The 27,940-nt window shown below is 37.9% G+C and overlaps 1 protein-coding gene across 1 annotated transcript; it reads left to right on the plus strand.

The window, feature by feature from the left end:
• Window positions 1–1,231: 1,231 nt before the first annotated feature.
• Window positions 1,232–27,870, plus strand: SPATA9 (spermatogenesis associated 9; the record flags this gene model as incomplete). The annotated part of the gene is given in 7 exon segments (XM_079702677.1): window positions 1,232–1,292; window positions 1,446–1,534; window positions 11,450–11,467; window positions 11,469–11,678; window positions 22,497–22,592; window positions 27,587–27,623; window positions 27,626–27,870. Coding segments are annotated over 7 exon segments (756 nt in total).
• Between the last annotated feature and the right edge of the window lie 70 nt (window positions 27,871–27,940).

The following is a 27,940-nucleotide window of genomic DNA, read 5'->3' on the forward strand; positions in this document are numbered from 1 at the left end:
TCTGGCAGGCTTCACAATCTAGAGGAATCCTTGAACATTTCTCTTTCCCGGACAGTTCCCTAAATAGACCTCCAGCAGCCAGTTTTATGCTTGCCGAAGAAATCCATCTAGCTGCAGTTAAATATAAAGGCTTCAAATTAAAATGGGATTTGAGGGCTTCCCTGGTGGCGCAGTGGTTAAGAATCTGCCTACCAATGCAGGGCACATGGGTTCAAGCCCTGGCCCGGGAAGAACCCACATGCTGCGGAGCAACTAAGCCCATGCGCCACAACTACTGGGCCTGCACTCTAGAGCCCGTGAGCCACAACTACAACTACTGAGCCTGTGTGCCACAACAACTGTAGCCCACGTGCCTAGAGCCTGTGCTCCCCAACAATAGAAGCCACCGCAGTGAGAAGCCCGCGCACCGCACCGGAGAATAGCCCCTGCTTGCCGCAACTAGAGAAAGCCACACACAGCAACAAAGACCCAACGCAGCCAAAAATAAATAAATTTATTTTTAAAAAATAATAAATAAAATGGGATTTGAGTTAACCAACTCAGCTCATCCACACTAAAATATAACCAGGTAGTCAATCAAGTCTGCATAATATGCAGTTCTTCCCATGTTTGATAAGGGGAAAATAATGGTCATCTGAAGTGGGAGAATACTAGAAGAGACAAAGATGAAGAAGAAAAAAAGGTTGAGATTTTATAGAAAGCAAACCAAAGACTTCACAATTTTGCCTGGGTCTGACCTAGTGATCCTCATTTGGGTGAAGGAAAAACAACCTGTTCAGAAGTCTTTCTGAGTTAACTGCTGGTGTTTCTTTTCCACGTGGCATCAAATGTGAAGCATTTCTTTTAAAGCGTATGCCAACATTTTTCAAAGGGAGCTTTGTTCTCAGGTGATCCAGTAATTGAAGTATCACTGCAGAAATTGCGGCAAAATTCAATTCATATTGCAGAACTCCTTAGTGTGCTTCATTTTTCAATCCCATTTCTCCTCCCCTTGTGCCTCCAAACACACTCTTCCTCCTCACTGCCAGAGTGATTTCAGAGGATTCTGTAACAAGTTCTCAGAGGCCCATTGTGAAGTAACAAGGAATCCCTGCAGTGAGCTGCAGGTTCTGTCCTTGCCTGCGTTCCTGAGTGGAAGGCTGCCATCATCCCTCACTAATGGTAGAGTAGGACAAGCAGTGCCCAGGCCTGTAAGTTTGCCACGAACTAGGAACCCAAGCAAGAACTCAACATGCCAGTCAAACCTGTTGGGTGGATATGTGGGCAGGTATTGAAGAACTTCTCTGGAAGAAGTATGCACAATCTTCCTGTAAAGGGGATATGGGTGTGGAAACTGGGAATTAAATCCCCTAGGTGGACCCAGTGTTCCATGATCTTTTAAATTATGTTTAGGGGATTTTTAGTTAAGCTTTTTTTTCTAACTCCCTAACTTCTTTTTGTCTTAGTCGAGGGGATCCAGAAAGCAATCATGGGCCTTAAAGATGAGTTTAAAGATGAATTCCCTACCATCCTAAGATTATCACAGTCTAATCAGGTAATGTGATTTTATAACTTTGAAAGGATTATAAAAAGTATATTGTATTTTTAGTACCAATTATTTAATTTGTGATTTTGAGATCGGTATTTGAAGCTTAGGAAAACATTACTTTCACCTCAGAAAAACACCATTTCAACTCTTACTAATTGCGAGGGGTCTATGGAAAGCAGAAAGACTGTGGACAAGGAAGTGAGGTAGAAAGATAAATAAAGTTTAAGGACAGTCACTCTACCATTAGATTGGAAATCTAGAACTTTCTCATAGATACAGTTGCAATGTAGTTTACTTAAGATTTGCTTAATATAAAATCAGAAAAATATCTAGATGTACTTTAAAATCTGTGGCAATTAAGTCAGTGAAAAAGCATAACTGATACAAGTTATAACAATGGAAAGATAAATACGGCATGGGTGTGTGTTTTAATGTGGAAAGAAAATAGTGATATCAGTTTAAACAGTATATATGGATATGTTTTAAACATCTGTTGCAAAAAGGTTTTAGATATAATATTGGGAGTGGAAGGAGATAGGTAGAGAATCGTAAAGACATTTAGTTAGGAAAAAGTGACATCTTGTTTAGGGGACACAGGTAACCTGATTTACTCAAAAGTACACAACTCGTTTTTTAAAAATATTTATTTACTTATTTGGCTGCACCGGGTCTTAGTTGGGGCATGCGGGATCTTTGTTGTGGCATGCAGGATCTTCGTTGTGGCATGCAAGATCTTCGTTGTGGCACGTGGGATCTTTAGTTGCAGCATGCGAACTCTCAGTTGCGGCAGGTGGGGTCTAGTTTCCTGACCAGGGATCGAACCCGGGCCCCTTTGCATTGGAAGCATAGAGTCTTAGCCACTGGACCACCATGGAAGTCCCAAAAGTACGCAACTCTTAATGGGAAAGTGTTGTTTTAGTCATTTTGGCCACAGTTGGAATAGAATATGTTATAAAGTTATATGGTACAGTAACAACCTACTTATCCAGAAATCAGACTTTTGGCAATGTCAACATGAGGAACATAGCTAAAACCTGGAAGTAAACAAAAAAGCGCTGTGAGTAACATAGTAATCACAAAGTCTGTATATTTCATTCCAAAGGAGAGGTATTAGAGCTACCTTTAACCATTCATCCAGATAACCAGGCATTAGACACTTAATAAATACTTTGCCTGGAACTGGGAAGAAGGAATACAGAGATTAAACAAGGCAGGGTTCCTTCCGTCAGTGACCTTAATCTCATGGAGACAGAGTCATAAACAAGTAATTGCAATGGAATATTGTAAGAGGCATATACAATTTAGAGGAAGGAATGACTCTACATAGAGTAGTCAGAGAAGACTTCATGGAGGAAAGATGCTTAGACTGGGTCTCAGAGGATGAATAGGAATTCTGAAGGTGAAGAAAGGGATCAGGTAAGTGGGTAGGAACAGGGGAAAATATTCCAGAGGAAGCAATGTCATGCCAAAAAAGTATGAAACATCATAGCATGTTTCCAGAATGTTAAGTAAATTTGAATAAATGGCATCAGTCTTGAGTCTAGACTTTAGGAATGGGTGATACTGAAATGTAAGTATCTGGATGCACAGTGGTAAGATGGCATCTAGGTGGTGGCTGGCTAAGTAGGAGAGGATAAGCCTTAAAAGCTCTAGAGGGCAAAATGGATTTTGTAATTCCATATTTTAATCTTGGTGTCTAGTTGCTTCCTCTTTTTGTATTCCCCTAGTCTTGGTATAAATTCTTTTGAAACATGAGAGATTTTTCTTGGCTATGCTCTGGAGTATTAAGGAAAGAGATGCTTGGTCTAGGATGTAAAATGGTTAAGGCCAGCACAGTCGTGTCAGTAATTATTGAGAAAACCTCAAGGTAAAGCCAAGGAAGCCTAGGCCTGGAAAGCCCTGTTGTCCTTCCAAGTTGTGATTTTCCCACCATTGCCAACATTAGAGAAACTGGGTTGTATTTAATCAAAGTTGCAACTTTCTTTACAACTTCCTTCATCTCTTCTTACCTTCTGCATAGCCTCCTTATCACTAGAGCCATAAGTATGCTTTATGTGAAATAGATTGATATTCTGATCCCCAAAGAACTCTAGGTTCCTATTTCCAAATCCCTGAAGTCATTCACTTATAAGAACTATACCCCACCCAAGAAAAGAATATAAACATAAAGTTACTTTATTTCTCATTTTCAAAACACTTACATTGTTCTTTTTCCACCATTTACTTTGAAGAAAGTGTTGCTGAGATTAGCAGGAAACCTGAGTAGTTAGGGGATTTTGTAACACATTGAAGTTATTTGCTCTTCAAAAATAAATTATCCAGAAAACAATGCTAATACTCTTTTCTTAACTAGATTATTTTTAAAGGTCAGATTATAAATGTTGCAGATTTTATTATTTCTAGTGTGGGCCATAGTTCCCAAACATACTGAAAAGAATGGTTTTAAGACTACTTAGAGGGCTTTATTAATTGGGTTGTATTTTAAATCTCTAAGTTTTGTGATTGGTATTTAATTTTATTTATTTAGGAAAAAGCCATGTTGCTGGCCTGGAGTAAAAAAAAAAAAAAAAAAAGATTTAGAGATTCGGTGGGAGTGATGGTGGTGGAATTTTTTATAGAGGAATACACTGAGAATACTGGTTATTAAATAGTTCTTCATGGCTAAAGATTTTGAAGGACATTTTTTTTCTGGGGCTGGGGAAAGTTAATTTTAGAATTTTGACTTGAGGTCCTGGCTTCTGAGGTCTTGTACTCTCCACTCCCTCCCTTCCAACCAGCCCAGACCCCAATATGCTCAGTATCCACATCTTTTAGTAAAAGTAACTTTTTAAGGTTTACACTTGCAAATTGCAAATGATTTCCATATGAGGACTTTAAAATATTAAACTTTTAAATTTGAACGAATGAAAAAATGCATGCTACAATTAGGAAATTAAAAAATTTTAATTCAGATGATCTTTACTTGAATGAGAGAAATCTTTTATGGTAAATAGGGTCAATTTTGTGGGTTTTAATTATGAAAGGTGGTTATGTATTTTATTCTGTAATTATCTTGCACTTAACTGTATACTACAAAACTGAGGATTGTAGACAGAGCATAATAGAATCCATGCAAAATTTTGGCCTTTACATGTGTAGATACATTTTTCTGAATTCTCTATGAATTCTTTTTTTTTTTTTAAACATGTGGGACAAAAACTGCTGGTGTTACCAAACCAGGTTTCTTTGTCTGATATGCAGAAAGCCTAATGCTGAGACGCTGAGGTTTGCAGCAGAGAAAGGGTTTATTCAAGAGGCAGCCAAGTGAGGAAACAGGAGAGCAAATCTCTGATCCACCTCCCCAAAGGCAAGGGGCTTGGATTATTAGTGCATGAAGAGTATAGGGTAGTCAGAGATGCCCGTGGAGGTGTTTGGAGGCAGGAAAAAGGTGAGGTAATGTCTGCTCTTTGCAGGCATATCTGAGTTACATGCTTCTTCACAGGATGTATGTTCAGAAAATGTGGGTGTTAGCATGATCTGGGGGTAGAACTTTTGGCCCTCAGATGTCAAAAGGTCACCCATTGCACACTTGAGCAGGTTCAGTTGAATGGTCAAGTGGTCTTGACTAGTTTGAACTGGGCAAGATTAGCTCCATGTTTCTGAAGCAGCCATTACTGTAGCGACCCATATGTCAGAAGTGTTATCTGTAGGGGTTGGTTAAAGGAGTCTTGTGATACACAGTATTTGTCTAAGCTACGTGAAGCTTGGAAGGTATGCAATTTGCAGGAACAATTAAGGCAAGCTTGATCAGTGGAGGCAGATTACAAGCATAGGGGTTTTTAACAAGACTCTCCCTTATCTGCTGTTCTGTAAGACAAGCTAAAGAATTGCTGTCAGTCACCAGTTTCTGTTAACCCTATGGGGCACAGTTTCAGAATGAGCTTTTTAACCTTGTGGGGCACCGTTTCACAGGGGATGCACCAGTGATGTCTGGAACTTACTTGTATTGGTATTGGGGTTTCTAAATATAATGAGAGTAGAACTGTAACTAGAGTGTTCTATAATTCAGTTGTATTTTTGTCTTTGGTGAGTTGTTTCTTTTTTTTTTTTTTTTTTTTAATGGCTGTGTTGGGTCTTCGTTTCTGTGCGAGGGCTTTCTCTAGTTGTGGCAAGTGGGGGCCACTCCTCATCACGGTGCGCGGGCCTCTCACTATCGCGGCCTCTCTTGTTGCGGAGCACAGGCTCCAGACGCGCAGGCTCAGTAATTGTGGCTCACGGGGCCAGCTGCTCCGTGGCATGTGGGATCTTCCCAGACCAGGGCTCGAACCCGTGTGTCCTGCATTGGCATGCAGACTCTCAACCACTGCGCCACCAGGGAAGCCCCTGGTGAGTTGTTTCTTGTGGGACACTATCATTGTTGTGAAAATTCGCAGAGCACATTGTGCACTGAAATCTTTCTGGGTAGTTTCTAATTTAATATTTGTTATATTTTTCCAATATTTATCTATACTAACTTGTTATATTTTTCTGATATTTTTCATTCATTCATTTAAATGAATATATTTATAGAGCACCCACTATGTGCCAGACACTATTCTAGGCACTGGGGAAAGATCAGTGAGCCAGATGGATATAGAACACTGCTGCCGTAAAACTTATGTCCTAAAAAAAACCCCAAACTTATATCCTAGTCAAATAGAAAACCAAAAAACAAGGAAAATAAACTACATATTATATTAATGGTAGGTCTTAAGGGGAATAAAACACATAGCAGAGAAAGGATGTGAAGTAGGGGTAGGGATAGGGAGAACAACTGATGGGAAAGGTAAGACCAAGAGGGTCTTAGTGAGAAAGTGATTCTTGAATTAAGACTTAAAGGAAGTATCCACCTCCTAGAGTAATGAAAATAAAAACAAAAATAAACAAGTGGGATCTAATTAACACATTATTGACCCAGGAGATTTTTGCATAAACTAACGCCTGTGGCCGTAATATGTCTCCCGTCAAAAATGTGTTAAACTTAAAAGCTTTTGCACAGCAAAGGAAACCATAAACAAAACAAAACCCTCAGACTGGGAGAAAATATTTGCAAATGAAGCAACCGACGAGGGATTAATCTCCAAAATATATAAATAGCTCATGTAGCTCAATATAAAAAAAAAAAAACCCAATCAAAAAAGGGGGGAAGATCTAAATAGACATTTCTCCAAAGATGACATACAGATGGCCAAGAAGCACATGGAAAGATGTTCAACATCGCTAATTATTAGAGAAACGCAAGTCAAAACTACAATGAGGTATCACCTCACACCAGTCAAAAAAATCTACAAACAACAAATGCTGGAGATGGTGTGGAGAAAAGGGAACCCTACTACAGTGTTGGTGGGAATGTAAACTGGTGCAGCCACTATGGAGAACAGTATGGAGGTTCCTTTAAAAACAAAAAACAGAACTACCATATGACCCAGCAATCTGACTCCTGGGCATATACCTGGAGAAAACCATAATACAAAAAGATCTATGCACCCCAGTGTTCGTTGCAGCACTATCTACAATAGCTAGGACATGAAAACAGCCTATGTCCATCAACAGAGGAATGGATAAAGAAGATGTGATACATATATACCACATGGAATATTACTTAGCAATAGAAAAGAACAGAATAATGCCATCTGCAGCAACATGGATGGACGTAGAGATTGTCATACTGAGTGAAGTAAGTCAGACACAGAAAGACAAATATATGATATTGCTTTTATGTGGAATCTAAAATAAAGGGGGAGTACAAATGAACTTACTTACAAAAATAGGAGTCACGGGTATAGAAAACAAACTTACGGTTACCAGGGGATAAGGGGGGGAGGAGGGATAAATTGTGAGATTGGGACTGACATATACACACTACTAAATATAAAATAGATAACTAATAGGAACCTACTGTATAGCACAGGGAACTCTACTCAATACTCTGTAATGGCCTATATGGAAAAAGAATCTAAAAAAAAAAAAAGAGTGGATATATGTGTATGTATAACTGATTTACTTTGTACACCTGAAACTAATACATTATAAATCAACTATATTCCAATAAAAATTAAAAAAAGAAAAAGACTTGAAGGAAGTGAGGGAGCAAACCTTGGCGTCCTTGGGAATCAAATGGCATAGTTAGTTCAAAGTCCCTGAGATGGGAGTATACCTAACAAGTTCAATAAATAATGAAGGAGGAAAAGGGAGAGAAAAAGACTGTGAGACCAGGGAGGTAAAGAAGAGGCAGCCTTTGTAGGACCTTGTAGACCATTGTATGTACTTTGGCTTTTACACTGAGTGCACCAGGAGGCCACTGAAGTGGTTGAGCAGAAAAGCAAGATCTGATGTGATCTAAGTTTTAATTGTGTCTCTTTGGCCAATGTGTTGAGGAACAGAATGAAAGTAGGGAAGGGTGGAAGCAGGGAGGCCATTAACGAGGCTAATTTTCAAGTCTGGAGAGGAGATGACAGTGGTATTTAAATAAAATGGACTGAGTGTTGGTACTGGGGCTAGTGAGGAGTGGTCAAATTCTGGGACTATTCAGAGAAAGAACTGAATAAGATTTGCTGACAGGCTGGTTTTATAGATGTAGGGTAGTAAAAAGCTGATGTTACTAGAAATTGGAGTTCAGCATTAAAACTGCTGATGATAGAAAAATGGGCATGGCTCTGGAAAAAAGAAAAGTAATGGGGAAAGCAGGATATATATTCAAAGAATGGAGCTCAAATAGAGAAATATGGAGCAGGATTCTTGAATCAATCTGATTAAATGATGCTAAGTTTGTTTTGGCAAATGGTCTTTAAGTACCTTTGTTTATCTCTGAGGTGTTGGTGGTGGTTGGGAGTTGGACTTTCTTTTCTGACATTTGCTGATATGCTCAGATGATGAGCATATGACAAAAAATATCATCTGAATTTGCACACTTTGCCACTGACTCCAGGATGCTTAGGCCAAGGGTCAAAAAATTAAAAAGGGAAAAAGAAGGAAATGAGGACTTCATAATTTCAGTTCAACATTTAAATTTACACATATGGTTTGGTAGGAAAATACATAGCATAGAGAGTAGACAAAAAGGAAAAGCTGGTACTTCAGAGGGGAAAAACCTTTTATTTAAAATTCTTCTGTTAGAGCTAATTTTAAAAAATAACTCACTGAAAGTAAGAGTGCATTGGAACCATCATCATAAACTGGTGACTGTTTTTTTTAAAAGAGAAGAACATCTCCTTCTGCATCTTAAGGAATGTAAGTAGCCTTTCCCTGCTGTCACCTTTGTATTCCCAGAGCCACGAAGAATCCTTGACCATGCACCCCCGTGCCCAGATTTGGTTTCTAATATACTATTCTTCTTAAAAGCAATAATGGTCTTCTTGGGAACAAATTTATTTCATGTTTTGTGGCAGGGAAAATAAAAGGGGTCAGAAACATATTTTGTTGTTAGAAATAATTCTTTATTTTTATTATATAATATACAATGGAGAAAAGACAGTCTCTTCAATAAGCTGTGCTGGGAAAACTGGACAGCTACTTGTCAAAAAATTAAATTAGAATGTTCTCTAGCACCACATACAAAAATAAACTCAAAATGGATTAAAGATCTAAATGTAAGACTGGATACTATAAAACTCCTGGAGGAAAACATAGGCAGAACACTCTTTGACATAAATAGCAGCAATATTTTTTTTTGATCCATCTCCTAAAGCAAAGGAAACAAAAGCAAAAATAAACAAATGGGACCTAATTAAACTTAAAATCTTTTGCACAGCAAAGGAAACCATTGACTAAACAAAAAGACAACCTACTGAATGTGAGAAGATATTTGCAAATGATATGACTGGTAAGGGGTAATGTCCAACATATATAAACAGCTCATACAACTCAACATTTAAAAATCCAACAACCTGCTTAAAAAATTGGCAGAAGAACTGAACAGACATTTTTCTAAAGAGGAAATGCAGATTGCCAACAGGCACATGAAAAGATGCTCAACGTTGCTAATCATCAGGGAAATGCAAATCAAAACCACAATGAGATATCACCTCACACCTGTCAGAATGGCTATCATCAAAAAGAACACAAATAAATGTTGGTGAGGATGTGGAGAAAAAGGAACCCTCCCACACTGTTGTTGGTAATGTAAATTGGTGTAGCCACTATGGAAAACAGTATGGAGATTTCTCAAAAAAAAAAAAAAACTAAAAATAGAACTATCATATGACCCAGCAATTAGACTCCTGGGTATATATCCAAAAAATCAAAAACACTAATTCGAAAAGATACATGCACCCAATGTTCATAGCAACATTATTTACAATTGCCAAGATATGGAAGCAACCTAAGTGTCCATCAACAGATGAATGGATAAAGAAGATGTGGTGTATATATACAATGGAATATTAGCCATAAAAAAGAATGAAATTTTGCAATTTGCAGCAAAATGGGTGGACTTGGAGGGCATTAAAATGAAATATTCAGACAGAGAAAGACAAATACTGTATGTTATCACTTATATGTGGAATCTAAAAAATACAACAAACTAGTGAATAAAACAAAAAAGAAGCAGACTCACAGATATAGAGAATGACCTAGTGGTTACCAGTGGGGAGAGGAAGTGGGGAGCAACATAAGGTTAGGAGATTGGACAAAAGGGGTTATTGTGGGATTATATGAAATCATGTATGTTAAACTTTTGAAAATTGTAAAGCACTGTAGAATTTAAAGAACTTTTCATTCAATTAAAAAAAAAACAGATGTCTCAAGTTGATGAATTTAGCACTTTTCTATGTATGGGAAGATGCAAGAGTCTGGGATCGTTAAAATCATTCCTTTGATATGCACCTTAACTAATAAAATATTTTTAAGTAAATTGTACATTATGTATCATGTATATATGCTATATTTTATCATTTAAAAATTTTAAAGTAAGCTGGGAAAATATTTGTAACAGTTTTGAATAAGAATTTTTATTTGAACAATTCAAACACTGAATGATATTTGAATACGAATTGTTTACTTTTGGGACTTCCCTGGTGGTGCAGTGGTTAAGACTCTGAGCTCCCAATGCAGGGGGCCAGGGTTCGATCCCTGGTCAGGGAACTAGATCCCACATTCATGCTGCAACTAAGAGTTCGCATGCCACAACTAAGGAGCCCATGTACCGCAACTAAGGAGCCAGAGAGCTGCAACTAAGGAGCCTGTGAGCCACAACTAAGGAGCCCATGTGCCACAACTAAGGAGCCCACCTGCACAACTAAGATCCAGTGCAACCAAATAAATATTTTTTTAAAAGATTGTTTACTTTTGAAAGAGCTCTTTTAAAAAAAATGCAAAAAACAGATAAATCCAGAGAGAAAAATGAAAAATTTATATCTTTAGGCTACTAACTTAATTCTGGATATTTATCCTAAGGAAAAAATCATATATTCATATAAATATTTAAATACCTTGGGTGGGACCAATGAGTTGTAAGGAGGGTGGGAGATAATTATTGGACACTTAGTATCAGGCACAGTGTACAGTTATGTGGTACTTGTCTCTGCCTGAAGTAGATTTAAAAAATGCACTGGAAGCAAATGGGTGGTTGCTGGTAGGGTGAGGGGGGATGGAGGGAGGGAGCAGTGTGAGTGAAACAGGTGAAGGGGATTAAGAGGTACAAATCTCCAGTTCTATAATAAGTAATGGGGATGTAATATACAGTATAAGGAAGATGATCAATAATATTGTAATAACTTTGTATAGAGACAGATGGTTACTAGACTTGTGATATTCATTTCATACTGTTTGCAAATGTCAAATTATATAGTATACCTGAGACTAACAATACTGTACATCAACTATATTTCAAATAAAAAAAATGAATAAATAAATACTGCACTGGAGAATCACACATCAGTCACTTTTCAAAGGCTTATTTTCCAGAAAAGAGAACCCGTGCAAAAAAACATCCAAAATCAGAATGGCTGTTGCTTTAGCCAAGATCAACCGAGGAACATTAATTCGAGGATTAAACAGCATATCCAGATCCTCCAAATCAGTTGCCAAATTTCTGCAGCCTCAGCTTGCCTGCAGACTTTTAGAGTTAAGGGACATATCTCATCGTCTGCTCAAGGAAGTTAATGCACCAAAGCAACCCCTATATAACATGCAGGTAAGTAAATATTGCATTTGCACAGGCTATGGATCTTTTTTTAGGAAGTATTTTGAAATTGTAAGATTTGGAAAATGAAAATGTAGCACATTTGATTGTCCTAGATGTAAAACAAGAATAGTTGGATAAGAGAAATAAACAGATGAGCCTTTTTTCAGTATAGTATATTCTCTCGTTTAAATAAATGTGAAAAAGGAAGTAATGCAGACATTTTTCTCCCTTGTTATTTGATTGAACTAAATGAAACTATCAATTTCAAATGGTTCAACCTAAATATAAGCATGCAAATTACCACCTATGTCAAATCTGAAAGAAAGTCTACAACAAGCCTTAAAAATGATTGTGCTTTGTGTCCCTTTCCCCATAACCTTGTTATGTTTCCAAGATAATCTTTGACATAACGTATTGAGTATATTTAGCTATAAACTCATTTCGATAGACCTGTCAGTGTCCAAGTCTATTTCAAATATGTGTTCTATGTTGTTTTATTGAGGTCCTATTATATTTTGTCAAAGTTTTTCAGGACCAGTTTCTTTTTTTCTGAACCTTACGGCACAGAACTCTGGGTTTTTCAATCTGGGCATTATTCAAAGCATCCCTTTGTTGAAGGGAGAGTTAAGCCAGAAAGGAGATGTATTAGTTCTTGTACTCGAACAATCCAGAGTTGAGAAGGTTTCAGGCATAGTTGGATATAGGTACTCAAATGATACCTTCAGAATCCTGTTTCTTTCTTTTACTGATCTCTTGGCTCTGCTTTCTCTGTGTTGACTCCATTCATAGGCTGACTTTCCCCTCGTGGTCACAAGATGATTTGCAGTTGTTCCCAGGCTACATCCTTCCAGGTTCAGTTACAGCAGAAAAGAATGAGTCCTTGACCCAGCATTCCTGGCCAAGTCCTGAGGTTCACTCTTAGAGAATGGCTTACCTCTAAACCAGGGAAATAGGGGTGCATTGATTGGCCTAGGACTTGATTACCTGCTTCATTTCTAGAGTAGGGGTCGGAGCCCCATCCAGACAACATGACTTAAGAATGGGGAAAGGATGAATCCTCAAACAAAAATCTGTGTTGTTTTAAGAATTTGAGAAAATAGATGATGGGTCGCTAAAATAAACAAAATATTCAGTATATAGGAATCTCTTTTTAATCAAAGATTTTGATGTTTCCAGAAATCATCAGATATTTCAATTATGAATTGCCTGAGACAACATTTATAAAAGGCACCTTTATAATACCTGATGTTTGAGAAAGTAAAAAATGGTTTCTGTTTGTTAACCATTGGATTTCTGAGCACTATAAGGCTTATTCCTGTATCTTTAGATCATCAAAAAGAAACATAGCTGAACTGTTTTATTTTAAATTCCCAATGAAATGTCTTTCTGAATCTAATGTTTTGCCTTGCTGTTTCTTTCCTTGCATTGTTAGACCCATAGTTTTTATAGAGAGTTGATGTAAGAAGTGTCCTTTGAAGAATATTTCTGTATTTATTACGAAATTATGTTTAAAGACACTGTCCATTATTGTCATTCAGAGTCTTTCTTTTTTCTCCTCTTTGCTAAGTTAAAACTGTGAAGGAGCTGAGATTTTACACTATTTATGAGCTAACAAGTTAGTTTGCCACAGTTATAGAAATACATAGGCACACACACTGACAGAAGAGACAAGCAAAAGCAGCAGCCAGAGCAGTATCTTGTGTCAGTTCCCACAGGGCAGTGTGGTGACAGCCAGATGTTAACTATGCATGTAGTAAGTTGCATTGCAGGAGAGGAACCTTGAAATCAGGAGACTTATCTTTTTATAGGGATCCTGGCACATCTGCCCAGCATCCGAGGGGGGCGGGGAGGGAGAGGGGGAGAGAGAGAGAGAGAGAGAGAGAGAGAAACAAATATTTCTGGAGGGTAGGGAGAAGGTTTTATCTTTAGTGCCCTGTGACATATCTTGGGAAGTACATCTCTAGATCTCTCCAAAGGAATATACTTTCTCTAGCTTACAAAGCTGTTTGCTATTCAACCATATCCTTACAAAGCTGTTTGCTATTCAGCCATATCAGAAGGCCCAATCTGTGCAGCTGGGGGCCCCCAACCCAGTTGGGAACCGGGCTGCACAGCAGGAGGTGAGCGGCCGGTGAGCAAGCGAAGCCTCATCTGTATTTACAGCCACTCCCCATCGCTCACATTACCACCTGAGCTCTGCCTCCTGTCAGATCAGTGGCGGCATTAGATTCTCATAGGAGTGTGAACCCTACTGTGAACGGCGCATGCGAGGGATTTAAGTTGCCCGCTCCTTATGAGAATCTAATGCCTGATGATCTGAGGTGGAGCTGAGGAGGTGATGCCAGTGCTGGGGAGTGGCTGCAAATAACAGATTATCATTAGCAGAGAGGTTTGACTGCACAGAGACCATAATAAATCAATTGCTTGTAGACTCATATTCAAAACCCTATCAGTGGCTTCCCTGGTGGTGCAGTGGTTAAGAATCTGCCTGCCAATGCAGGGGCACAGGTTCGAGCCCTGGTCCAGGAAGATCCCACATGCCGCGGAGCAACTAAGCCCGTGAGCCACAACTTCAGAAGCCTGTGCACCTAGAGCCTGTGCTCCGCAACAAGAGAAGCCACCACAATGAGAAGCCTGCACACTGCAACGAAGAGTAGCCCCTGCTCACCACAACTAGAGAAAGCCCGAGCGCAGCAATGAAGACCCAACGCAGCCAAAAATTAAATAAATAAACAAACAAAAACCCTATCAGTGAGTGGCAAGTGAAAACAGGCTCAGGGCTCCCACTGATTCTGCATTGTGAGTTGTATAATTGTTTCATTATATATTACAGTGTAATAATAATAGAAATAAAGTGCACAATAAATGTAATGCACTTGAATCATCCCAAAACCATCGGCACCCACCCCTGGTCCATGGAAAAATTGTCTTCCACGAAACCAGTCCCTGGTGCCAAAAAGGTTGGGGACTGCTGCTGTACAGGAATGAGAGATATCTATGGAGAATTGTCTCACAATACTCATGAAAGTTCAGTGGCAGGAAAATAATCTCCCTTTCCAGTGGAATCTGTTTCCTTCTATTCGATAATGAGAACTAAAAAACACAATGTGCTTGCCTTTTGCCTTGCTTGACAGTGAGTTTCCACAGGTGAAGTTAGAGCTCATTTGTGATAACTTATTCCAGGAAATGAGATGAAGGAACCAGGTTGAGGGACTAAGTGATTTGTCCAGGGTCCATATACTGTCTCTTTTGACATCAATACAGAATCAACACCTATGAAATATCTTCTCCTTTGCTCTTGTTCTAATTGTCTTAGGAGCTAGCTTTAATTTTTAAAATTCTTATCAATAAAATATTTCAAAATATATAAAAAATAGTTTGTCAGAAGTCCCACCCAAATTTAAACTGGTAGTAATATTTTGCCATATTGCCTTTGGATATGTTTTTTAAAAAGAAATATAATTAACCATGCTCTGATCCCTTCCTTTTTTTTTCTACCAAAGGTAATCATTATCCTGAAGTTGATGTAAGCATTTTCATGCACATTTTATATTTTAACTACATTTCTATACATCTGTCATCCTATGCATATTTAAAATTTATATAAATGATATGATACTGTACTTACCCTTCTGAAACTTCCTTTTTCACTCGACATTTTTGATATATATAGCTATGGTTCTATGGTTTATTACTTTAACTTCTTCGTGGTATTCCATTATAAGAAAAAGTAATCCACAGTTTATCTGTTACTGAACAGATGGACAATTTAGTTTCCAAAATTTTTATATTACAAACAGTGCTTCACTGAACACTCTTGTAAATGACTCCTCGTCCATATGTATGAGACACTTCTCCAGGTATATATGTACAAGGGGGATTGATGGGTCATGAGGGATACACATCTTCAGTTTTGGGTTTTGTTTTTTTTTTTTTTTTTTTTCGGTACGCGGGCCTCTCACTGTTGTGGCCTCTCCCCATTGCGGAGCACAGGCTCCAGATGCGCAGGCTCAGCAGCCATGGCTCACGGGCCTAGCCGCTCCACAGCATGTGGGATCTTCTCAGACTGGGGCACGAACCCGTGTCCCCGGCATCAGCAGGCGGTCTCTCAACCACTGCGCCACCAAGGAAGCCCCACATCTTCAGTTTTATTAGCTGTTGTCAAAATGCTTTTTGGAATGGGTACATATTCTTGGGAGCCTTTGCGATTTTTGAATTTGAGGATAATTTCAATTCTGGAAAACTCTTAGCCATTATTTCTTCAAGTATTGCCTCTTTCTCATTTTATCTAATCTCATCTGCTGGAATGCCTACTAAACATACTTTGGACCTTCTCATTTTATTCCTTATGTCCACTTACCTTCTTCATATTTTCCTTTTCTTTATCTCTTTTTGATACATCCTGAATAACTTCCTCTGATCTGTCTTCCAGTTAACCAGCTCTCTCCAGCTGTATCTAATATGCTCTTTTACTTATTAAATGTATTTTAAATTTCAAACATTATATTATCTCTAGAAATTCTATTTGGTGTTTTCCCCCAAATTTCCACTTCTTTCAAAGTGTCCTTTTATAGGTTTATTTCTTTTTAAAAATCTATTTTAAAAATACTTATTTATGGTCTTTTAAAATATTATTCTTTGAGATTTGGGGGGGATGCTAATCTTTCTGACTATTGTGATCTATATTGTGTCTCCTCATTATTTCTTTGTTTTGTTTTGTTTTAAAGTTTTTCTCCAATAAGGATTTTTAAAAAATAGAAATCCCTTCTGGCCTTTGTGGCAGAACTGTTCCTCTAGAGGATTTTGCTTGTGCTCTGGAGATATCAGTCCCTGGTGGAGACCAGCTTCCTCACCTTCTTTTTGGACTGGTGGGTGCAGTTTTTCTATTCCCCCTTTCACTGAGATTGCAGCTCTGGGCAAAGGCCTGATCCTCACCTCATGTGCATCCAAGTCTCATCTCCAGGATCTTTATTAAAACTCAAGCCCCCAGCCATTATTTCAGGATCCAGTAGCAACCCCAGAGTTCCTGGGACATAATCTCACACACTTACGGCTTGGCTTTTAGTTCCCTCTTCTTTCCTGGCATAGGAGGCCTTCTTCCTTCCTTCCTCTCCCCTCCCTCCCTCTCTTCCTTCTTTCTTTCTTTTTTTTTTTTTTTTTTTGCAGTACACGGGCCTCTCCCGTTGTGGAGCACAGGCTCCGGACGTGCAGGCTCAGCGGCCATGGCTCACGGGCCCAGCTGCTCTGCGGCATGTGGGATCTTCCCGGACTGGGACACGAACCCACGTCCCCTGCATCGGCAGGCGGACTCTCAACCACTGCACCACCAGGGAAGCCCTCTTCCTTCTTTCTTTCCTTCCTTCCTTCCTTCCACTTTTTGTAAACTCAGTCTTATATCAAATTTTTGGAGTTTGATTTTATATAGAATTTCTAGATTTTTTTGTGTGAGAGGTTCCCCACTAGCTCAGTCTGCCATGTTACTGGAACTAGATGTCCTTCAGCTTTACTTCTTAATATCTTTTACAAGTTATAAGATGGTTAAATTTCTTCTTGGAAGTAAATGAGGTGTAATTCTACTTTTTCATTCACTTGGTAAACATTATTTTTATTGAAAACCTGACATATAAAATCAAGAGTTTAGGTACTAGGGATTCATAGATGTCCCATGGACTCTAGGGATGATAGGCAAGTAAGCAGTGTCAGTAGAGTGTACTGAGTGCATGATTAAAGTGGGCAAAGTGTACTATGGAAGCATCAACAAGGAACATATAATTCCTAAGAGTAATCACTGTAGGCTTTCTAGAAGATGATACTGGATCTGAGACTTGAAGGAAGGGAAATTAGCCCAGTGAAGAAGTAGGAGAATCATTCAAGGAAGTGAACAGTGTATATTAAGAAGCTGAGGCAAGCGAGAGCATGACTTATGTAGGAAATGTAAGTAGTTCCATATGGCTGAAGTGCAATAAGTGGGAACAGTCCCAAGTCAGAGCTTCTGGGGTCCTTGAGGGTTAGGAGTGAGGAAGAAGCTTTTCTTGGGTAATATGTATTAGCTAGGTGGAGATTCAGGATTGCCACTGAAAGGAACCTAAGTTGTAGCAAGGAAGAAAACAACATAGCTCAAATGTGAAAGTCTCAGTGAGGAAAGATACAGAAGTATGAATAGTGAAGATAATGGCCTGGAGAATTAAAATAACAACAGAGTAATATATGAGGTGTGGTGGAGGTCAGTGAATTGGTCTTTGAATGGAATGTATCCATGGTGCCAGAGTGTGCTGAGAGGTAAGTGGCATAGCACAGAGTTCAGCTTACCTGGAGTAGATTCCAGCATGAATTACTTCAAGAATTGTCAGGCTGGGGCTTCCCTGGTGGCGCAGTGGTTGAGAATCCGCCTGCCAATGCAGGGGACATGGGTTCAATCCCTGGTCCGGGAAGATCCCACATGCCACAGAGCAACTAAGTCCGTGCGCCACAGCTGCTGAGCCTGCGTGCCACAACTACCGAAGCCTGCGTGCCTAGAGTCCATGCTCTTCAACAAGAGAAGCCACTGTGATGAGAAGCCTGTGCACCACAAAGAAGAGTAGCCCCCGCTCACTGCAACTAGAGAAAGCCTGCACACAGCAACAAAGACCCAGCACAGCCAAAAATAAATAAATAAAATTTAAAAATTAAAAAAAAAAAGAATTGTCAGGCTGCCTGTGTCAAGATGGAACTTTGTGGCATGTAGAAATATAAGGAGTGAAATATGGAATTACTGTGCCAGGGGATATGCTTTGTGGATGCATGGAGGGCATCACTTTAGAAAGGTAAGCGGCCTAGTTAACCTATCAGAAGCTAAGTTTTAAAGATCCTCTTCATGTGCTCTGTCTCATCACTGATCTGAGGATGATGAATGATGGAAAGATGCATTTCTACCTTAAATGGTTCTACCAAAACTCTGCTGGCTATCGTGTAGCTTGGAATGCCAGTCAGGCAGATTACTTCCCTCAAGAACTCGAAATAGAGGAGCATTGTCATTAGGACACTGCCTGTAACTAGGTAGTGTTTCAGCTTTTTGGTGTGGTCTGAGATGAAGCATATAGTGATGGTCTCATCAAGATAATTAGAGTATAGACGCTGTCACAGGAGCTCTCTTGACAATCTATCCAGGCCTTTTGGTTGCATGCTCAGCTGTAGAGCATGTACTGTGTATATTTAATGATATTGTGCCAAATATGAACTACCCAAAGACCCAACCAATATAAGTGACCTGAAGAGATTCCAGTGGCTTGTGACATGAGCGCAGAGACTTGGGGTCAGGGCTGTCCAACTGGCCATCTTGTTAAAAGAGGCTTCCTTTGCACCTGGCTATATGGGTGCTGAGTCAGGTTGCTCCTCAAACCTTTCCCCATTCTGCAGGGCTGAGATTATAGTAGTATACCTGCACCTTCTACAAGGGGCCTTAGAAACTGAAAACTGAGAAGTTCCTGGTGATTTTTAATATGCCCAGCAGCAGTACTTACAGAATGCTGCATCTGCTTAGCCTTGTAAGCTGCCTGGCTGAGTGAAGCTTGCAGCTTAGGCTTCAGTGACCTAGATAATTGGCTTGAATGCTGACTTCAGCCAAGACGCGTCAGCTCCCAGACATAGTTGTTGATTTTGGCAGCCCAGCACAGGGCCACAGGACCAGGAGCTCTTTCTGTGATAGAATCTTCCTTATAGTGGCATTAGAGATGTCTATTTCTACTTTGAACAGACTCTGTGGAGTGGCATAGGCAAGAGATGGGCAAAGTAAAGAAAACTCTTAGCCTCAAAAGTGTGTGTGCCATAAGTGGATCCCAGTGAACTTGTGCTCCCTTTTTCAGGATGAAAGTCAGAGGCTTATCTAAGTAAAGTTTCTTCCTCACCCCCACCCTCCAAGGTAGACTCCAGTTTGGGGTTTAAACTGTAAACCTCACAAATATCAGGAACTTCTGTAGCTCCTTGATGGGCTTGCCATGAGGCTATCTTGGGTGGTATAATTCAAGACCTGGGAAAAAAAGACAATTCCTAGAAAGTATTGGAATCTTGAAGACATACTTTTGCAGGTTGGCCAAGAGGTTGGGACATTTGAGCTTTTATAGGACCACCTGATTAAGAGCTCATTCAAGAGCAGCGCTCCACAGGATGTTAATACTGGGATAAATAAAGTCAGATAGCTCTCTTTTCTGTGGACTGCTAGGAGTTTTTCCTGTCTTCACAAGTATTGTGGGTTGCTAAGCAAAGACATGATCATGTAGCTTTCCCAAACCTATAGGAAACACTATTTTCTGAACCTATAAAAGCAGTCAGTGCTTCTTCCAACACTTATTTGTGAATCACTGTTAGAGTTTTTTCCCCTATAACTCCCTTGATATCTCTCATCAAGATGGTTTTGGACAACATAAATTAAGTTGGACCTGGTAATTCTCCAACCTGCAGGTTATCTGTAAGTGGATCTCTATTTTCTAAACAGCTTATAGTTTGCTTTTTTGTGATTTATCTCATTATTAGTGAAAATAAGATGAATATAGATATTTCTTTTTTGAGACAAGGCAGTCAGAATTATGTGGGAGAAGTGGAACATGAAATAATGTGGGAGAAATTTAGTTAAAGATTGAAATATCTATGTATCTTATATGTTAATATTTCCAAATTCAAAAAAGAAATATATGGGTATAATATTGATATGAAGATACTTTTAACTTAAAATGCAAATAAAATTCATGTAATTATGAAGTTAAGATAAAAATTTTTGAAACAGGCCAAGACAATCTAGACAAAGCCTTCCATTTTCCAAATTTCTCCTGTTTATCTCAGTTTTTACCGTACACTATTCCTGCTCATAGCAAACCAAAATGAAACAATGTGGTTTATAATATGAAAAACATGTATTGCAAGTGAGTCATAAAATGGAAAAATGGCTACTTAGCCAGTAGCCACATAAATTTTGGAGGAAATGTATTTTCTACAGGGCTGATTTATTACAGGAATAGCAAGTATTTATTAAAAGCATTAAAATGGTGAAAAAGTGACCCTTAGGCAACATACAGATTCATCATTGAGAAGCATAACATATATAAAATACATATTTATTTTGAAACTAATCAATTTTAATTACTTTTAGGTGAAGGACAAAAATCTGAAAAAGAAAGATGCAGTGAAACAGAAACAGAGAGTAATTTTCTCTGCATGCAGACACCACTTTTATTTTTACTGTATATGGCCTACCAATTATTGACTATGGACCTTCCACTTAAACATTCGTATATTCACAAACTCATGAATCTTTTACTCTACTAGGAGGCATTCTGTTGGAGTATATCTGATTTCCTTCCTGACCTCTGCTCCCTACTTATATGTTTGTCTCCTTATAGCCCAATAGTGGTATTCAATGTCATGCTATCATTTTGATTCTTTCAGCAAGAGGGAAAGAGTAGCAGCTGCTTCATTTCATGGAAACTCTTTCCAGAAGCCAGGAACTTCTGGGAAATTTTCCAGACTGACTTATGGAGAGAGTGGGCTAAAACTGCCCCCACCTATACCTATGTGTAGGAGTTGGTATGGCCTGAAAGATAGGGAATAAAAAGGGAAACACCCCTTCCCCCTCCCTCCTTACCCCACCATCTCTTAGCTACTAGGCTAGATAGTATTCTTGGCTTCGGCATCCCATAAATCATTTGAGAAAAGAAGAAAATTGTGATGGGCAGTTTTGTTCTTCACCAGTAGTGACAGCAGTAAGCAAAAACTGAGTATAGTACAACAACAAGCACTTCGAACAGGACCTGGTACACAGTGCCATATAAATGTCTGTTCAATAAAATATTATCACATGTTTTTCAGAAGCACCTTTTAAAAGGCTGCAATATACCGTTGGGTGGATATAGCATAATTTACCGAGCCATTCTGCTATCATTGTTTCAGTTTTTCAGTGTTATAAATAACTTTTTAATGAACACATACATACTCTTCTTTCTAATTTGTGTGCATTTTTACTATGCATTTACATGATTTTAGGATACAGCTTGTACCTTTTGGGAGTTATTGAAGCCTCAGAGTGGCTTGGCTCTTACTTCAGAGGAGCATGGCTACCTGCCACTTCACTGCTGAATGGGAAGGGAATGTTTTTCCTAATGTCATCATTTCATATCCTTATAGCTCAAGGCAACAGAGGTAGCCTGTAAGAGAGTATAGGTCCCTTAATCTGAATATATTATACTAGTCCCTTAAACTGAATATATTATACTGTTATGTTGAGGCAGGGACACCTTCTAGAAGGTAGAAACATCTGAGAGACAAATTCTTTATTGGTGTAAATGTCTACGTTTCAAAAAGCATGCTGAATATGAGCACAGAGTATTTCCTGAAGCTTAAGAATCATCTAAGGTTAATGCCTGGCCTTCAGCATTCTCATGATTAACATTTACAAGCAGGTCATTAATCTCCAGGAAACGCTCGGTATTTTGATTGCTGTTTGCTTAATTGAAGAGGTGAAGAATTTAGTAAAGGATGACTACATTAATTTGGACAAAGACTGTTTTTCTAACAGGCACAGCGGCACCCCCTAGTGAGCACACTTGGTAAATGTAAGAAAGTAATTCAGATTTTGGAAATGCAAGATTTTTTATAGATTTGTCATTGATTTAAATTATCAAAAGAAAGTATCTTTTTGTAAAGGAGAAAAAATATATTTTCAGGATGTGAGAAAACTCAGATCTAAAGTAGATGACTTTATAAATATTTGAATTCTCATTTTACAATAACATTGTAAAATTTAACATTGTAACGTTGAAAATTTTTTGTTTTAATAAGAAAACTCTTTCGTTTTTTCAGGTCAGAAAGGGATCTTTGTTTGAAATCATTTCTTTCCCAGCAAAGACTGCTTTAACTAGCATAATGTATGCTTCATATGCAGCACTCATTTATTTGGTAAGTTAAGAAAATTATTAGAATCTAGAAATAAATGTACTTATTTTATGTAAAGATATACTGTATAGTCCATTCATAAACCAAGGTAAATTCTCTTGTTACACAGAATAATTTTACATTAAAAAATTACATTTCTAAGGAGCCAAGTCAATCCACCAAAAACTAAGTTGCTTAGATAACTAAAATTATTTTATTTTTATAAAACTTATTATTATTTGCTCAAAATATTTTGGTTTTGCTTTCATTTAGCTACAGTTGTTTTGTTTCAGCCATTGTGCCATGGTTGGTTAAAGTTCAGTATTCTGTCTTTTGAATTCCAAAAGTGTTCATTAAAAAGCATGACAAAAATATAAAGAATTTTATAAATTATAAGGGTTATTTTCTTTTAATCCACTGCCATTTATACTTATCTTTAATTTTTTAAAAATGTACAACATACAAAGAGAAAAGTACACACCTTGATGAATTATCAGAAAATTTATTAATCTATGTATCACACAGATCAAGAAACAAAACATTATACCATCATGTTAGAAGACTCTTTCTTGCCCCCCTCACAATCACTAACCTCTTTTTTTTAATTAATTAATTTTATTTATTTATTTTTGTCTGTGTTGGGTCTTTGTTGCTGCGTGCAGGCTTTCTCTAGTTGCAGTGAGCAGGGGCTACTCTTCGTTGTGGTGCATGGGCTTCTCATTGTCATGGCTTCTCTTGTTGCGGAGCATGGGCTCTAGGCACGCGGGCTTCAGTAGTTGCAGCACACAGGCTCAGTAGTTGTGGCACACGGGCTTAGTTGCTCCATGGCATGTGGGATCTTCCTGGACCAGGGCTCAAACCCGTGTCCCCTGCATTGGCAGGCAGATTTTCAACCACTGCACCACCAGGTAAGCCCCACTAACCTCTTTTGTAAAGGCAACCACTATTTTGACTTCTAATACCATAGTCAGTTTTGAGTTGTATATAAATGAAATCATATACTATATGTTCTTTTGTATTTGTCTTGTTTTGCTTAACATTATCATTGTGAGATTTGTTGCCTGTAACAGTAGTTTGTTGATTGCCATTGCTGTGTAGTATTCCATTGATTGAATATATAGCTATCCATTCTATTTTTGAATATTTAGATTATTTACAACTTTGGCTATTGTGAATAAGGTTGCTATGAATATTCTTGTACATATGTTTTGGTGAAATTGCTGGACTGTAGAATTTGCATATGTTCATCTCTAGTAGATATTGCCAAAGTTTTCCAAAATGGTTTTAACAATTCATCCTGGCAGATTATTAATCCTAGTTGCTCTGTATCATCACTGACACTTGGTATTGTCAATCTTTTCCAGTATAGCCGTTCTTGTGGGTATGTAGTACTATCACATTGTGGTTTTAATCTGCATTTTGAATACATTTATACATTAATTGGACATTTGGATATCCTCTTTTGTTAATTTCTGTTAGTCTCTTCTCATTTTCCTACTTGAAGTTGTCCATCGTTTTATTATCAAATTGTACTTTTAACTATATTACTAGAACAAGCCCTTTTTTGATTGAATATGGGCAGATTTATTTTGTGACTAGCCTTTCATTTTCAGCAGTGTCTTTAAAACAGAAGTTCTTAATTTTAATGTAGTCCAATTTATTAATCTTTATGTTAAGTGCTTTTTATGTCTTAATTAGGGAATCTTGACGTACATCCTAGGTCCTGAAACTACTCCCTCTGATATATCCTAGGAGCTTTGTTATTTTGCCTTTCACTTTTAGATTACATCTGGAATTGGTATGAGGTAAGGGTAAAATTTTTCCTCCATTGGCATCCAGTTGATCCAACTCAATTTATTGGGGGAAAAAAAACCCTTTTCCTATTGCCCCAGAACACCTCTTTTTTAAATAAATCAAACGTCCTTAGATATATAGGTCTGTTTATACTTTCTCTTTTCTAGTCAGTTGATCTGTTTGTCTTCTTGCACCAATTCAACACTGTATTATTTACAGGAGCTTTACAATAAGTCTTGATAACTGGTAGAATTTCTCTTTCCAATCTATGAACATGGTGTATTCCTCTATTTATTTAGATCTTCTTTAATTTCTCTTAATAATTTTTATGGCTTTTTTTGTTAGAGGTCTTTTACGTATTTGTTAATATTTTTGATCATATTGAAACACACCATAATAAAGATTAAATTTTCCCCATAATCCATAGATTCAGTGCAGCCCCAATTAAAATCTGAGCAGGTGTATATGTGTACATTGACTAGTTTATTCTAAAATTTATAGGGGAATGCAAATGGTAAAGAATAGCCAAGACATCCTTGAAAAAAAAAAAGTAAAAGAACTTTTTAAACATATTTACAGTTTCAAAAACAATTTATCAAATAAAAAATGTTGCAAGTCTTTTAAATTTTTGAGAAATGCTCAGTATCTTAAATGTGAATCTCATACAGAATTGATGCAAATACACTGCAGAAAATGGGTGGGATGAAACAGCTATGGTGAAACTAAAACAAACTAGATTAGAAACCAAAATTTCTCTAATTTTTCAAAGGCTTTTGAGATCATCCTACATGATTTGTCATGCTATAAACTTTCTAAATAGGTAATAGAAACCATTTTTTGGTGACCTCTGATAATTGGTCATATATGCATCCAAGATGTAGGAAAGGTCAGGGCTAGAATTACGGTTTTGAAGGCAAATAACATATATGTTGGAAGTTAATGCCCCGTGAGTGGAACCATGCCAAGTGAAAAGAGTAGAAAGTTGACAGAAATGTGGAGAACAGCTTACATGTAAGGTGAGCTAAGAAGAAATCCATGAAGGAGGCAAAGGACCAATAATTAGAAAAGTAGGAAGTGAATCAGGAGAAACACTGGCAAAGAAATAGAGACTTAGGAAGTTGTGAGTGGTTACGTGTCACATACAAGCAGAAAAAGTCAAGTAAAATGAAGATCTGAAAAGTGTCCATTAGATCTAGTAGTAAAGATGTTGGAATTAACCATCTTGAGAACTATTTCAGTGGTGTGATGGGATAAGGAAGACAGAAATAAGCAGGAAGAGTGAACAGGAGATGATAAAATGGAAATCATGAATGTTGGCCCTGGTTTGATGAAGAAAAGAGTGTGTGTAGCAGTCAAGAGGGACACAGAGCCAGAGTGATTTTTAATTTTTAAATTTTAGGATAGAAGATACTTCAGCATGTTACAGGTTGCAGGGGAGGAGCTAGTCAAGAATGAGAGGTTGAAGAAGCAGGGAATAATTGATAGACAAAATGGTAGAGTATAGGTTAAAAGCAAAGATAGAGAGATGCTGACCTTGATCAAGACCCTTCATTTTCTGAGACTTGGACAGAATTGGTTAGAATGGGCACAGACAAAATGTTGTAAGTGAGGGAAGAAGAAATGTATCAAATAGGATAGGGCTTCCCAACCTTTTTTCACAGCATGGCATACATAGAAAATGATCATATTTGTGATAAATGGCTAAAGCTCTTTGCATCTGGAAGTGATGGACCTCAAGGTTTATAGCTCTAGATTTGGGTATACTCAGATACAAGTAACAAAAAATACCTGAGAATACCTTAATCAGTACAGACATTTAAATATCTCTCTTAATTAGAAGTCTGGAGTTAGGCAGTTCCCGGGTTTGTACAGTGGATCTACAATGTCATCATGAACCCAGGGCCCTTCCATCTTTCTCTTTGGCTATCCTGTTTGTTGTTTTTGGTCCTTAGGTTTGTTGCCTCATGCTCAGGCCTTACATCCATATCAGTGTCCAAAGCAAGAGGGAGGAGACAGTAGAGACAAAAGACAGAGTCTTTTTTATATAAAAGGAGGAAAAACTTCCAAAAATCCTATCTTCCTCCACAGCATTTTTTTTAGTTGGCCGGAACAGGGTCATATTGCCATACAGTAACACAGGGAAGTGAAGGAAAGCATCTGGTGTCCGCCCATTCTATAGTGGGAGACAGGCAAGAAAAGAGGAGGCAGGAGGTCAGGAGAAAAGAGGCTATTCAAGCCAAGGCCCTGAATTCTTTCTCTGTTACCCTCTTCAGAAAAACCTTCTAAGCATTTATAGCCTATTATGTCACCTGGGAGGCATCTCTTTGGTAAAATAAGCTAGTTTAGGTGTTTTCATATTTTATAGATTTTATTATTATTTTTGCTTGCCTTAAATACTTGGCATCATCATCTTCATCAGTAAACTTATAGGTTTAACAGATACAGTTCTTAGTGATTCTCAATTTTTGAAGTTATTTTTCTCTGTGTGCTTTGTTTTGACACACTAAGTACTGAATGGCATTTTTTGAGGGAAAATGGATCACGAGTTTGCTTATAAATCACTGATCCATTAACTTACTAAATTCTTACCAAAATATTTATGCCCTTCCAATTGCATACAATTGGTATAAGCAAAGTCTAGGGGGAAAAAAGTAAAAACAAAAAACCTACTTTGAGATATTAACATGTTTGAGAACAAATTCCATCTCTCAGAAAATGTTTCAGAAATGTTTCATTTAATTAAATCAGATAATAAAGATGTAAAACATCTAATGAATTGGGGAAAATATAAAGTATGTCTTTATTAAAGCATACTATGTTTTAATTTTCTTTCTAGATTATGGTATATTTATAATAAGGAATCAACCTCCTCATGTTTATCATGTGCCAGGGGTACCTGGAAGAAAGTGCTTAGATTTTTTTTTTTAATATTTATTTATTTGGGTGCACCAGGCTTTAGTTGCAGCATGTAGGATCTTCGTTGCAGCATGTGGGATCTTTAGTTGCAGCATGCGGGATCTACTTCCTTGACCAGGGATGGAACCTGGGCCCCCTGCATTGGGAGCACAGAGTCTTAACCTCTGGACCACGAGGGAAGTCCCAAAAGTGCTTCTTTCTTAGAATATACAGATTAATGACTTTATGTTAAATGTTTCATTGGATTTTTATCTGTAGGTTTAGTAGCTTAAAAAGAAACCTTACTTAAAATTTTTTATTATTATTAGACAGTCTGTGTTAATGCTGTGCTGGAGAAGGTAATGAAAATTTCCAAGAAGAATCCATAAGGCAAAACAGAGAGGAGAGTGAAAATCTTAGAAAAGCCTTTTCTGAGCCTGTGCTTTCTGAGCCTCTGTTTCCTGAAGGTGAAATCAAAGCAAAACCTTACAGGTCATTACTGGAGAAGCTGGAGAATATTTCAGATCACCCCAAACTTCCTGCTAATAAGTTGAGGAATAAGATCCAGGTTTTACGTTCTGTGTTTGACCAATCAACTGAAATGAATGAATGAGCAAATCTGAACTTAAATATCACTGAACAGAGCTTAAGAGTTATCTAATGACATTTCATCTGACAAAATT

The sequence above is a fragment of the Hyperoodon ampullatus genome, assembly GCF_949752795.1.
Source record: "Hyperoodon ampullatus genome assembly, chromosome: 4".
In the NCBI taxonomy this organism is placed as follows: Eukaryota; Metazoa; Chordata; class Mammalia; order Artiodactyla; family Ziphiidae; genus Hyperoodon; species Hyperoodon ampullatus.